Source organism: Falco peregrinus, chromosome 3 (assembly GCF_023634155.1).
Source record: "Falco peregrinus isolate bFalPer1 chromosome 3, bFalPer1.pri, whole genome shotgun sequence".
NCBI lineage: Eukaryota > Metazoa > Chordata > Aves > Falconiformes > Falconidae > Falco > Falco peregrinus.
Window position 1 is genome coordinate 15,594,606 of NC_073723.1, and position 14,264 is coordinate 15,608,869.

Below are 14,264 nucleotides of genomic sequence, written 5' to 3' on the forward strand. Positions count from 1 at the left end.
ACTATTGCTATGCTCACTGATAAACACAGCTAGCCACAAAGTAATCGTTGCTTGCATTAAAATCTAATCATAGCTTATCAACACAATTTTTTTGAAAGAAACTATAAAGAAAGTACTGTTATTTTGTAAGAATTGGAATACACATTCATCTGTTAGGTTACCTTCCCTTCACCCATACACTTAAAAAGCCCATTAATACACACAGAGGAAAAATAAATGGCTGCGTAGTTCTTAATGTCTCTACAGGTAAGTATTGCAATTAGTTCTTTTGGTCTCCTTTACATTCCATCCGACTGTAGTAATGCAGATACTATAAGCAGTAGGGTAAACAGTGTTAATAATGACTCTAAACATAAGCATACCTGGTTTAGAAAGAACAAGTCTTACTTCTCCAGTTTAATTGTTTAAAAAAGCCACACACTCCTTCACAGCAAAAGTAAGTCCCATGTTAGAGGCCTTAATAATACTAAACACTGCAATCGAAACAGCAGCAGTTCACCGTGTTACAAAAGTTGAACCACAGTAATCGGAACAGTTTGTGCCAGCTGCTTCTCATGCAAATATACAACATAATACATACATATTGCCACCTTTTTGTTAAAAAACCTCATGTCTCTGGAGAGAAATAATTTCAACTATTTACCACAAAAGCAGAAAACACCTAAATACTTACAGTAAGGGTATTTTACATGACAGTGGTTCAAACAACACAACACAGAATTACTGTAAGACACTTTTAGTACCCAGTAGCCACAGCTTATTACAAATCTTATGTCACTGCAAAAGAAAATACTTAAGCATTCCCTCATGAAAACTAAACATTTGTGAAATTCATTACAAACCTATAAATAAAGTGCACTCAGTATGGTTACTACTGAATTTATGAAGATTTCTTTATCCAAAGACTCATGTTAGTAATTTTACTAGAGACCATGCAGGATTTTTTTAAATAGTATTAATTCCAACTAAAATGTTTTCCTATTTTTCTGTTTTCTATTGTAACACATTCCATTACTTGAGCCTTTGTGTTAGGGAAATTTGCTGCTCTTCAAGGTAAATAACTTAATTCTTAGAAACATCTGCCTCAAAAAATCTCATTTAACTTTGAATGTTAAAACTTCTAAGTCTTATCACTTTATATCTTAAATAGTAATTCCCTCTTCTATAAACGATATTTGCAATTTTCCAAAGATGGGATTATAGCTACATCAGAACATCTTTTAGGTTTTGAATACAACTATTTCAGGACATACTTTAAATCACAAAAATCATCAATGTTAAGCTGTGAACTTCTAAGCAAAAAGGAAAATGAAGAGCTCATACTAGGTTCCTTTGAAAAATATACAGAGATTTACAAAGGCAGAGGCTGGATAATATTGACATCTTAAATATCTTAAAAATGACAACAGGTATCATAACTTGGATTTTGTTCCTTTTTTATTTTGGTAGGATTTTTAACTCCCAAAGAAAATATCATTACAGTAAACGCCCCTAAATACTGTCTTAACATACTTAAGGTAACAATACTTACTGCCAGGCATTGTTAATCAGGATCCTGTCCTCAATCATGCAAAAATATAATAAGCTATAAAGAAAACAAAAAAATAAGTCAAGACAATAGCTTTAGATAATTTGCGTCCAAATATGCATAGTAACTTACACAGAATGAACCAAAGACAGTCTTCAGCTCCAAAATCAAAGAGGCTGTTACCACAGTAACCCAGGTATCTTTTTATCTGACCAAACTCTATGTAGGTTTCCCCAGTTCTTGAAATGTAGTCATTCTGTTCTTGCATTTGATGCCTGAGTAAACATTTTTCTCTTTATTCATTGGGATGACTTCTTGAACTGCCACTCTTTACGATGCTAAATGATGTATAGCCTTACAGGGTACTTACACTCCAAACGTAAATCACAGCACTTCTCTGTTAAAAATGCCCGAGAAAGGTTTCTGTTCTATACAAAAAAAACGATGCTGAAAAATTTGTGGCACTTTCTAGGACATTTTTGTCCCGGTATCAAAAAGGACAGATTTTTTTTTAGATATATATATAAACTAATATAAACTACTATAAACTACTATAAACAATAGCTGCTCAAATAATTTTTGATGCAATTAGATATCTTCATATAATTAACTCAACTGAACTTATAAGAATCTATTTTGGGGATAAAAATAGCCTAATCTACATTTCATTAATTAGCATTAAATTGAAAATCATTTGAAGATGTTTCTATATTAAAGTTGTGCATTTGGGTTTTATTAACCGCCAAATGCAGCCTTCCTGCAAATGTACCTTTTCACAACTAAGACAAAAAAATCTCAGTTAGAGACAGTGTTGCTGCTTTTCAAGGACAAAATTTAAAAATTAAAGATATTTGGCTAATAGTTGCTTATATATGTACACCAAAAAAAGTAATTCCAGATACTGACAATGTGAGAATAAACATTTTATTTGGTCACAAACTGTTTTAATGACCACACACTAAAGCAATGTTCATAATTACTGAAAGCAAACTTTTTTCATTCACATTAAATATATTCCAATGTATTTCAATCACATTCCAATTGCTGATAGAATCAGATTCCAATTTGCTGATAGCAGCTGTGATTAAAAATATTGCTTCAAAGTAATTTCTTTAAAATATCCTATCCTATTAGAAGGCTGTATGTCCCCCTCTGAGGACACAGTTAGAAGCAGAATAATTTTATAAAAGGAAACATGTGCTGTGGATTGTGGTGTTCAACAGACACACGGAAAAATGAATTCTCTAACTTACAGTGTAGTTAAGAATTTAGCTGAGAGATTACAGAAGACAGATTTACTACATATTATAAATGCAGAATCTGATGAGAGGTTCAAGGGAGTCAAATGCCAGACACTCAACTGAGTGTTCTGACCATCGCTAGCAATTCAGAATTCAATACATTTTCCTAGAACATTATCACTGTGATTGCTAGCAAAGTCAACTAACTTTAGAAGATACTAATGCAGAAATTACTAGTTAAGTTGTATAAAAAACCCTAAGTCAAGTTTTCAAACTGAAGAATCTTGCTTCTGTTTTTAAATCAATTACTGGATTTTTAATTATATTATGATCTGTAACAGGGCCAAAAATTCAATATGGAGATCGCCTTGCTCCTGTATGCAGAACAGAGCAAACAATTTCCTCTCCATGTGTTCAATCACTGCCTTGTTAGGCCTAGGGTAAAGTTTAGTCCACAGATGCTGGTATCTGTTCAGGTAGAACAGACTAAAACAGAATAAGAAGTTTCCCACCACGAGTCTGCTCTGCTGTTTGTCATTGAATTAAATTCTACATAGCAAGACAGAGTTAAAAAAACACCCAAAACCAGAATTTGATGATGTAGAACTTGGCTACAATTAAAAGACAGGTATGGCAAATCATGAGATATAATTTAGTTTCCTAAATAGTCTAACACTTCCTGTTTAAACATATTCCATGTCATTTTGTGATATCTGACAGACCACCAGAAGCAACTTAAGAATGTTATGTACCTATATAACATCTCCTGCACCAAAGCAACTGACTCTTGGATATTAAAGAGGTAAGTGACATGTTTACTTTTCTGCAGAGGGCTAAATGTTATTTTGTTTTCCTAAGGATATAATAATCATAATAATTCTAAACACAATTATAATCAAACTGCAATGCTTGTGAATGTACCTTAAAAGGCAGAACAACATTTCTATGACACCTAAACATAATTTTTCTTAATAAAAACTTTCATTTAGTTTCATGGAGAGTCTATGCAATTTGGCTAGGATAAGGAAATCCAAGGTCAATTCATTGTTCTATCTGACTCAAGGAGCACTAACACAGGAAAAAAAATACACTTTGTTCAACTTATTGGTTCTGATCATCTTCTTCCTCCAGTTACATGCTTACATGTGATTAATTTTTTCATTACTTTAACTAACCTGGGATCTGAAATTAAAGGATAGTTTATAAGCAGAAACTATTTATTATCACAAGATTCCATAAGGCTCTTCCATAAAAGCCAAACAGAAGAGCAGACATCTTTTTCCCTTCTGCCCTAAACCAACAGATCTCTGTAAAAGACTTAAAATGGAAAAACGTATATAGATCTTTGTGCTACAGGTAGAGAAACAGAAGTCAGCATACCCAAGGTTTACTACTTTCTTTTACTAAGCACACCATTATGTTACTCTGTTATGTAACACTATAAATGATCAACTTGACTTTGCCAGCTGGGCACCTATTCATTCCTCCAAATTAAGCTAAAGAAGAATACAGGTTTAAGCACCTCTGACAGTCAGGCAACCCAAACTGGGCAGTCATGAACTGAAAAAGTAAAATACACTGCACATGAAGTTTTTACATCACTTGGTTCCCCACTCATGTTTCCTATGTGAAAAATTAATCAACACCTTTAGTTTTGAAGGTAGGCAAATGGCCAGTGCAATGCAAGATTAGTCACATGCTCATTTCATAGACAGTTAGGCTCCAACTAATATTCCCAGAATCCAAACAATGCAATACAAGATGGAATTACATAGCACAGTGCAGTTCTGTTAAAGTAGCTAACTTTATTTTGAATTAGCTTTCTCGGGTAGAGAAGCAATGCAATAGAGGAGCTTGGCTGTATCAATAAGGCTATCTTGTTCTCTCACTGAAGAGCGTTCAGCTAAACAGGCGTACCTAAAAGGACATTTGTCCTGCCTCACCTTAAGAGAATTTGGTCTTGAGCAGATGGTTTTAGGACAAGAAAAACCCTGCACATTAAATAAGTGTTCCTTAGCAACCCTTCCCACCATCTCAAAGGCTAGTTCAACCCAATATCCATTTCACTGGCAAAATTAAAAGCAATGTTCCTATGCCTAGGTACTTACGTTACCAGTGGTGCATTAAAAATCTATCAGATAAATAGGTTTTGCTCTATGCCAACTACAGAAAACATGATTTGCTTTTACTTAAAAAAAATTACGTATTTTCAAAATGGTTTAAAAATAAAAGAGTAATTTTACAAAAATTAGTTCACTACAGAGGTGGGCTGGGCAGTTAAATCACTAATACCAACCAAAGCTGTTTCTAAGCTGTGTATTTTACAATTTAGATTTCATAATTTGAAGTGCAATCCCCTTTCGTTATACTTGAAATTCAATTGCCAAGTCTGATTAGTATTCTAAGCTCTCCTTCCACTTGCATGTACTATAAAATTTGTTTATTCTTTTCTCCTGCCGAAGGCTGGATCAGAAGTAGAGACAAGTTACTGTTCATCAGTAACAGCAAACATTTTCATAACAGGATGCCAAACAAATATCTATTTTGAAAACAGTTGTTTAATTACAAACAGTATTTGAATTCACATTTTTGTGAGTTTTTTCCTGAATCTGAAATGAATCCAAATCTACCAGCATTTTTTTAGGCAAATACAAAGTGTTACTAAAAGGCTCCAATAAAACTTATGCATAAGCCTTTACAGATATCAGGGCACTACAACCAGATTTCATCCCCAAACCATCAATTATTCAGGAAAACTTTAAGACATGCTTAAGAGAATCCATACCCTGAGTCTTCCAACAAGATGCCCTGAATAATAAAGTTACTCAAGAAAACACTTCAAATTATTTTGAACACATTACAAAGGCTTCAGGAAGCAGACTACCTGCATCTTGCCAAAGCCTTGGCCGTTACTCTCATTTTAGCTTACCTATTCAATTCACACAGCAACATCTCATGTAGCTTTACAAAGCACAACATCGGTGCTAGCAAACTTGATTTTGACATAGGAATTCAAATCTGGTTCTAAGTTGCAGGCTTTTCCACAAGTTCGCCAACAGAGCGGAGAGATGTCTCAATCCAAGCTAGCATCTTCTCCTAGTATCTCAGCTCAAAATGCCATAGAATACCTTCCTAGATGTATTCAGCTTAAGAATTTGTACTATTATTAGTTCTTGGTAACAGGTTTTGTGAACCTACACCTCAGTCATCTAAAGTATGGCTCCGTGCTGCACAATTAACTTTAAAGTAGAAAATGACTATTTAGGAAAGCTCACGGTGTAGTCCTTGTGTAAATCTGCATTGTGTTTGGTTAATGCTTAGCAATACCTCACTGTGTTATGGTCCATCGTAGGGAAATCCCAAAGCCACAGTCCTTCACCGCTTCCCTGGTTTCCCACCGCTACCACAGGTATGCCCAACCACATAAGACACGACTGACCACTTCAAGGTTTTGACTTAAGACTCGTGGAAGGCCTCTACCTCCAGAGGAGCGTCACGCAGGCACCACTCAGCGGCGGCAGGGCCTCAAGCCATCTCCGGGGAAAGGCAACGAGGTCCCGCTCGCTACTGCAAGCCCCCGGGCCGGGACAGCATTTGGGATGAGGAGCCCGCCCCCGGGAACCGCGCCGAGCAGCGCCCACGGGGGCACCTGAGGCCGGCTGCCCCGCTGACAGCCTGCGGGGCGCCGGGTCATGGGCTGAGGCGATGTCCTGAGGCTTCTTTCTCCCGCGGCCCCCACCGCCCTGAGGGGTGCCGCTGCAGCACGTCGGCCCCAGCCTCCCGCTCCCCCCCTCAGCGCCCGCCCATCTGGTGCGTCCTCCTCGCTCCCAGCCGTGGAGAGCGGGCAGGGGAACGGACGAACGGGAAAAGGAGACGGCTGCGAAGGCGCAGACAAGTAAAGAGGCCGCTTCCTAGAACGGACGAACGAGAAAAAGAGACGGCTGCGAAGGCGCAGACAAGTAAACGGCCCGCTTCCTGGCTCCCCCAGACTCACCTCATCCACCTCTCCGGCTCAGTTCAGCAGCCGCCATCTTCACCCCACCACCCCCCCCATTAAGTTGCCTGGGGCGCAACGCACGCCGGGAGCTGGTAGTTCTGTGAGGAACCTTTGTCTGCCCATCCCTCCCCACACACAAGCAAGGGCGAGGGGGCACGGCGGAGGAAGGCGCACCCCGGCCGCGCGGCCGGCCCCGGGGCAAGGGGCCGCCTAGGCGGCGCGAAGCGCGGTCGGGGAGGACGAAGGGTGCCGCGGGAGGACACAACTCCCAGCACCCTTTGCGGCGCAGGCTCGGCAGCCCCTGGAGGCAGAGGGGCGGGGGCAGCTCGCCCAGGCCCCGCCCCGCCGCCGGCTTCCCGCTCTCCCTGGGTCACGTGGCCGGCGCCTCGGTCTGGCGGCAGCCGGGGGAGGGGGGTGGCCGGCCGTAGCGGTAACTGCTGCTCTGCGCTGCCGGGCGGGAGCCGCGGCGCCCCCCGCACTTGTTTCCCGGATGAGCTTGATTTAAAGAAAGAAGTCAAAATTTCTTAGTACTAAGTACCCTTTATTGGCAGCGCTGGGTGTATGGGGGATCGCTCCACCAAAGGCATGCACACCGAGGGAACCCCTCAGCCCTCTCCTTATACAAGTCACTCGTGTCTATTCATTAGCTTTCCGGGAACTCATTAACATATCTCACACCTGGACAACCAGCACATTCCATTCAAGGGCCCAGCACATCTTCAAATTAACAACATTAACATATCTTGTGCCTGGACAATTAGCACATTCCATTCAAGGACCTAGTATATTTTCAAGTTAACAACATTAACATATCTTGTGCCTGGACAATGTCCTTGAGGAGTTGTCTCTATGCAGACTCTATTCCTTAGCAGTCACGTTTAAAGTCTCCATCTTCGCCACGTTGCATGTACAACAGGAATCTAAGATAAAATGTCCTTTTTTTAAAGATAACCAACCCAAGGACTTAGCAGTCTGTGCATGTGTCATGTTGCAATAAGGGTCCCTGGACATCTCCCGACCCTAACTAAACATCCTTTAGATAAGTGGTACAGCATTCACCATTCAAGCTGCAGCCCTGATGTAGAGGCTTTCTGAGGGCGGTTAGGCTGTGCTGTCGCTAAAACTTCCATGTTGCAGTGGTGGCGGCGCCGACAGGTGTTGTCTGTGAAGGACAGGAGGATGCCCGAGGGGGAAGAGGCGTTTCTTTCTTTAGGCAATGCTTAGTCGAAGTTGGACACTAAAACTGTGGTGGCACAAGATCCTTGCCCTGGCTGTGTCTTTCTGCCAAATAATGGCAGAACTGCACAGCAGGAAGGGGCAGCGGTTGTGCTCGGCTCCTGTGGCCCAGGGCCTGAGGGCAGGGCCCAGGGGCTGGGCAAGCTGCGCTTGGCAGCTCGGCTGAAACCAGCGTTCAGGCGCACCCACAGACTGTGATGTGTAACCCAAAGGGAAACCGTGACACAGCTACTGATCCTCTGAGGCAGCGTAATCTCTTAATCCATTCCCCTTGAAATAATAGGTCCAGCTTCAAAACCTGATGTCTTTGATGCCTTATTTTCTGGGCAGCCAAGGGGAAATCTGAAAAATTTGTTTCCAGCTGTAGATAGTTCCTTCTGAAAGAAAACATGCCAGGCCAACCGTCTAATTAGGTGGGTGAGTCCAAGTCATTCTCCACATTAGAGTTTATCTGTTTCACTGACTTTGGGTTTGCATATGTTACATCTGGCAAAAAACTGGTGTTTCATCTTCATAAGCGTGTTGAGTCTATTTTTCTTCCTTTCACCAACAGCAGAAACAGGATCAGTGTTTCTGATTTGTGTTCCTTGGAAATAATCCCTAAAAATGCAAAACTTGGGAGGTGAGATGTCTCCATGTCTCAGTTTTCGGCAGTGTAAAAAACATTCATTAATTAGGGAAAATTAGCAAGACATCACATGTGGGTGCAACTGGGGGAGTTAAAAGAGTAACCTACAGTCCTTCTTACTTGTTTTCTGAAATACAGCTTATGGTTTTGAACGCTTGGTGCCAAACATAATGAAAATAATAACAAAAAAATGAACTGTCTGCCTTCCATAGAAAGGTGTATTGAGTCACTGCCTATAAAGCATAGCCTGTGAAGATTAGAGTGTAATTTATTAATGTTTCAGCCAACAGTGGTCAACACTGAGATACTCGGTATAGCTACATTTGTCCTTTATCCTTTAAGTATAGCTGGTGATAGATAATAATCCTCCTAGTTCTTTTCTGTAATCTAGAGGAAAGTTTTAATTTTTTTCATCAGCCAAAAATACAAATGAATTTTTATGGTCTCAGTTCATGTCAGAAGAAGCTTTAGTTCAAAGATCATTCTTCCGACCATCAGCTATTGGTAGCCTGCTGTCTTTATTGAAATGTTTCCTTCAAGCTGTTTGTCTCATTTTCCTATTAGCTGTGCATAAGGGTTTGCAGGCTGCAACGTACTTGTCATGCCATATGGTTTCAGGAAAATGCTGGCTAGTGTAGGAAAAGCTACTAGTTCTTACTAGTTGTGTGAATGAGACGAGCAGCAAGCTGGGTTGGTGTTCATTCAGTCACTACTCTTAGATTTAAATGTAATACTGTTAGTAACATCCTGATTTCTCTATTTTTGTTTTGGTTTAAAAAACACCAAAACAGTTTAAAGCCAAAGTTTCAGTTGTCTGACATACAACTCCTGTGTCTGTGATGAATACCTTTTCTTCTCTGAGGGTTTTTCAAATGTTTTCCTCCGGTTTTATTGTGTTAACAAACATCTGTGAATACGGAGTAGACTTACACAGCTCAAATCATTGAATAAATACAGCGTTGGGATTGATGTTTGTTTGAAGAACTGATGCATTTTAAAGCAGGCCTCTTTTATGATGTTATTACATAAACCATGTGGTACCTAATATTCAATAAAAGTCAGTAAAGCCCTTAGCATAATTGTAGTGCTGTTGTTTAAAACAACTGTTTTCCTAATTCAATTTCAAAACAGAGCAAACAGCTGGAGTCTATGAATATGTATGTGTTGATCTCTCTGGGCTTCCTTATGTGTTATGTAATGGGTAGCAAATTTAGTTGTGCATTAGAAGAATTTTTTCCTTTATTGAGGACATCAGAAGAGTATATAGGCACCTTTCTGTCCAACACCAATTTTTAATTTACTGTCAATGAAAGAGCGACCTGATCCTTTGACTACATCTAGGGTGACAATCAAACTAACCAGTAAGATTAAGAAAAAGTTTAACTACACACATGAAATTGCTCCATGGCTAATTTGCAGCCAGACTGTCTGGTTTTACTTCTGATCCCAGTCCCATCTAAGTGGACTGTCCAGTTTTGCTTGAACATCTAAATCTTCTGGAGCAGCAGTTCATATATGTGTGAATCCACACACGCACAAAACTCTATGTCCCATGTGACCTGCCTTTAAATCTTTTTAAAAGAAGTGATATTTACTACATAGGCATAGCTTTTCGAGTTTTCAGTCTAGAAGCATTTTAAGTGTGAGACAGAAACTTCCTGTTCTGTGACCAATAATAAAATGTGAATTGCATTAGTAATTTGGCAGTAGCAGTTCTATGTTTTCTAATTAGATTACTAATTCACTTAAAAGTACAAGCAAATGCTTAGTGTCTGCAGCAAGCTGTAAAAAGTGCCTTAGTTTGAAATGCTAGTGGAGGTTCAAAAGGGTAACAGGAATGATTAGTTAGCCTTAGATCATCTAAAGTATGAGGTCTTTTCAAAGAGTTTTGAAGAAAAAAGAGGAACAAATTAAAAAATCCCAAAAGAATTAATGTACACCGACAACAGTAAAATGCAGGAATAGTAGAAAGTTAATGTTACTTTTATAACTGTGTGGGAAAGATACAGTTAAGTTTAAAATGTTTTAGATGGAGAAAATAGATAAGGAAATATACAGCGTTCAACAGAAATGACTAAAAGCTGGACTGGTGAGTGGTTTACAGCAGCTCACCACTGTGTTGAAAAAATCCATTATAGCAATTAAATCTGGCTTTCAATAGTGAGAAAACAGTAGTTTTCATAGCAATGACTCTGTGGCTTGCTCCTACCATTCACAGGAATTTCATTTAAGTATGTTTTATCTATATAATCAATTGCCAATTAAATAATAATTTTGTTAATACTTACTCAGTGGCGTATTTTTCCAACTTAGTATTTTTCTTCTTGGTTCTATAAATGGGTAGCAATTACAGTATTTTACGACCTTCCAAATGTATCTGATGATAGAAGATGTTTCTACCGAGTGTAGTTAGACTGCAGAGATCACATCCTCAGGGCCTGTGTTAAGACATTTATTCCATCATTGTTCATTTTGGCAGGAGGCACAGTGGATGCAAACTAACAGTATTAACCAGCCCTGAAAGCAGAGTAGAGAGTTCTGCCCCCCAAACCATCCAGTAGTTCCTGGTGGATGCTTCCCGCGCCCCCCCCCTGCCCCGGCTCTTCTCAAGCAAGAGTTGTCAGTGACAACTATGTTCACTAGGAAGACAGCTGTCAGGGGGACAGCAAAAATAGATTGGAATGATTACAGTTTTTTAGAAATTCTGAGAAAGTGCTGAGCAGCTGCTGTCAGAAAAGTTAGCCTCTTGCAGATGTCTTAGAGCAAGAATCTTAAAATTGCATCCAAAATCCTCAAATACTTTTCAAAACTGTGGCCATATATGATTGAGAATGAATTCCACATCAAAATTAAAGATGTCAATATTATAGAATCCTCAAGTGTGTAAGAAAAGTTCTCATATGACGCATATATACATACCTGTATATATTTGATAACAAATAATAGTTATGATTCACAGATGCTTTATTATTGAGTCATTAATTGTCCTAAAGTTTAAGAGTTTACAACAAGTTTAATCAAACAGAGGAGGAGACATGCTTATTCCATTGGATTACGTATTCTTCATCCTTTCCTCTGGCATCAGGAGCATCTACAGTTATAATTTTTCTGGCCAATTGGAGCAATTTTGATTCTATTTTTAGGATTGGTACTGTTTCTATAAAGTAAATGGGTTTATACTACCATACTTAAATGAGGTCTGTGTTATTAAAATTTAACTTCATTGTCCAGCTGGGGGCAGAAGGGGAATGAAGTACAGAACTTCCACCAACACAGTGGGTCACAATGTGATGTCTCAAATACTGTATGTGAAACCCAGATTTCCTGAAGTGTTGCCTGTAAAGAGAGCTAGCTATGTATATGGGTCCCAGCTGATCATACTACAGGTTTTCATACTCCAAATCAGTGACAGGTTCCCAATCCATTACAGTAAGCTACTGATGTACCTCAGGGTATTCTGTATATCTTGAAGTGTTCTCTTCCCTCTACTATATAATAGGAGAGTAATATTAATTTATTTTTATTACTGTAACATCCAAAAATAGAATCTAATTATTCTCTTCCGTTTTTGGTCTCAGCTAGATTTTTTTTTCTTTTGAGAATCAATTAAAACCTTCTTGAAAAGAATGAATGTGCTCCAGTTTTGCTGCAAAGAATATTTATTCTGTGACATTTAACGTACTGATAACAAATAATGCACATTATGTTCCATGCAATTTATTTTTGTTTATTTTTCCTTGGTTTCTAAGGCTTTTGCAATCACATTGGTCAGTCCCTAATAACTTGAGAACCAACAGGCTGATTTCAGCTACAGATAGACACAAACAGAAGTCTTAAAGGTAAATGGGTTCTGGAGGTTTTGTGAAAATCTGTAGAAGATTAGGCAAAAGCAAACTGAATTAGTGACCTCACTGAGAGAAAAAAGCATCATGTGAACTCAACGTTTTTTATGTTGCTTGGCCTGGTCTGCTCAGGCATGCTGTGCCTGCGAGCTACAGATACAGCCAACAGCAGACAGCACAAATACAACACCAAGCCGGGCCTGACGTGTGTTCCTTTCTTCGCAGATGGCAGTGAGGGAATGGGGGGGGGGGGGGCTATTAAAAGTATTAGGGGATGAGTAAGGTCATGATGAAAATAAGAGAGGAATTAGGATTATTACAGTGGAGGTACAGGTATGTGGGACACAAATCCATGGGAAAAGAGGTTTCACTAGTTCCAACAATCACAGAAAAAAATTATGTTTTTCCTCTTAATACCTTTTTGAGAAAGACATGTCACACCCATTAATAACCAAACAAGTTTCTAAAAGGCCTGTGGGTGACAGCCTCCGCTGAGAAAAAAAAGACTTAATTTCCTATCACAGTGGGCCAGATTCTCAGTTTGCGTGAACTGGCAGGATTAATCTGAAATGAATTGAGTTGTGCTGACTTAATGCCAATTGGCCTACTGTTTTAAGATGTTAAAAATACTTCCAAGCAAATACAGAAAAGAAACAAAAAATTTAGGCAGGAATACGTTTAGGGAAAATGGGCATAATATTACAATATGAAAAGCCATTACGGTGTAATAGGAGATGGTAGGGAGGTAAAATATTAACTATGTTAAGATCTGGTATCGAAACTAAGTAGGATATTCATCCCTTTCTATCCCAAAACATTTATCAGTTTTATTTACCCTGTTACAGGAAGCAGCATCAGTTTTGCACGAACACCTAGGCTGGGATAAAAAGCCTGAAGCATGGATACAAGGAGGTGACCAGGACTGTGAGGAAGAGTCAGTAGCAAAGTGAAATACAGGGTGGCATTAGGAGACCCGATCCTGGGAATCACTCTTGGTTGAAATGCAGAGGATCAACTGTGCTCACTACAGCATCTCCTCTCTGTTGGAGGAACAGACTCTTAAGGCACAGGAATCCCACTGCCTCTCTGCTGTTAGCTGATCTTTGTAAGAAGTACCGGTTAACCGGAAATACTGGGAATACTGGGGTCAGAGGTAGCTGACAGATGACTTGGATCAACTCATATGATTTCATTTCTTTTAAAAAATAAATCCCCCTCCTGACAGCAGGTAAATCCAGAACTTTCTGTTCAGCTGGTTTAGAATGTTTAACCACTTCTGTCTTTTTAGGCCCATTTTGAAATAATGCTATACAGAGAAAAGACCCTGGTAGACTTAATTTTGTAAATAATAATAGAGATGCAATTTTTTTTTCAGTCATTATTTGGTACATATGTCAGATCTGCATTTTCCTGCAAATTTAAAATGTGGGAAATACATAAGTCACCAGGCTGTGTTTAAGAAATGCCAGGAGGTGGCGTGTGCCTACTTGATTTGCTCCTTCAGATTCAAGCACAGTTTTGTGCTGCAGGTACCTGAATACGTGCATTTGCTTCCACTTGGACTTCTGCCACAATTTACATAAATGGTACGTACCATTTAGTGTTTACCAAATGAGAAACTATTCTCTAATTTGTTTGCTCATTGCTGTTCAATGTGTGTCCCAGTTGAGCATTTGTTACCTCTTCAGATCTTGCTTTTGAAACTTAATTCCTTGTGGACTTTTGCTTTAGTGCTCATTGATGCTTGTCTGAGTTCCTCACAAAATGTAATGTGTTAATTTGCTTTACCCAG

At 39.3% G+C, this 14,264-nt stretch overlaps 1 protein-coding gene across 5 annotated transcripts in view; it reads right to left on the reverse strand.

Annotated features, from left to right (window-relative positions):
• Positions 1 to 7,020, reverse strand: part of EFR3A (EFR3 homolog A) — an 87,497-nt gene extending 80,477 nt beyond the window's left edge. For 4 of the 5 annotated variants that reach the window (XM_055799290.1, XM_055799291.1, XM_055799292.1 and 1 more), the window contains exons 1-2: positions 6,764 to 7,020; positions 1,532 to 1,585 (exon numbers count right to left, since the gene is read on the reverse strand). In XM_055799290.1, the coding sequence (XP_055655265.1) occupies positions 1,532 to 1,541 (10 nt within the window). In that variant the 5' untranslated portion in view covers positions 1,542 to 1,585; positions 6,764 to 7,020. Of the gene's footprint in view, positions 1 to 362; positions 467 to 1,527; positions 1,586 to 6,763 lie in introns of all 5 variants that reach the window. The other variant, XM_055799293.1, reaches the window with a different exon arrangement.
• Between the last annotated feature and the right edge of the window lie 7,244 nt (positions 7,021 to 14,264).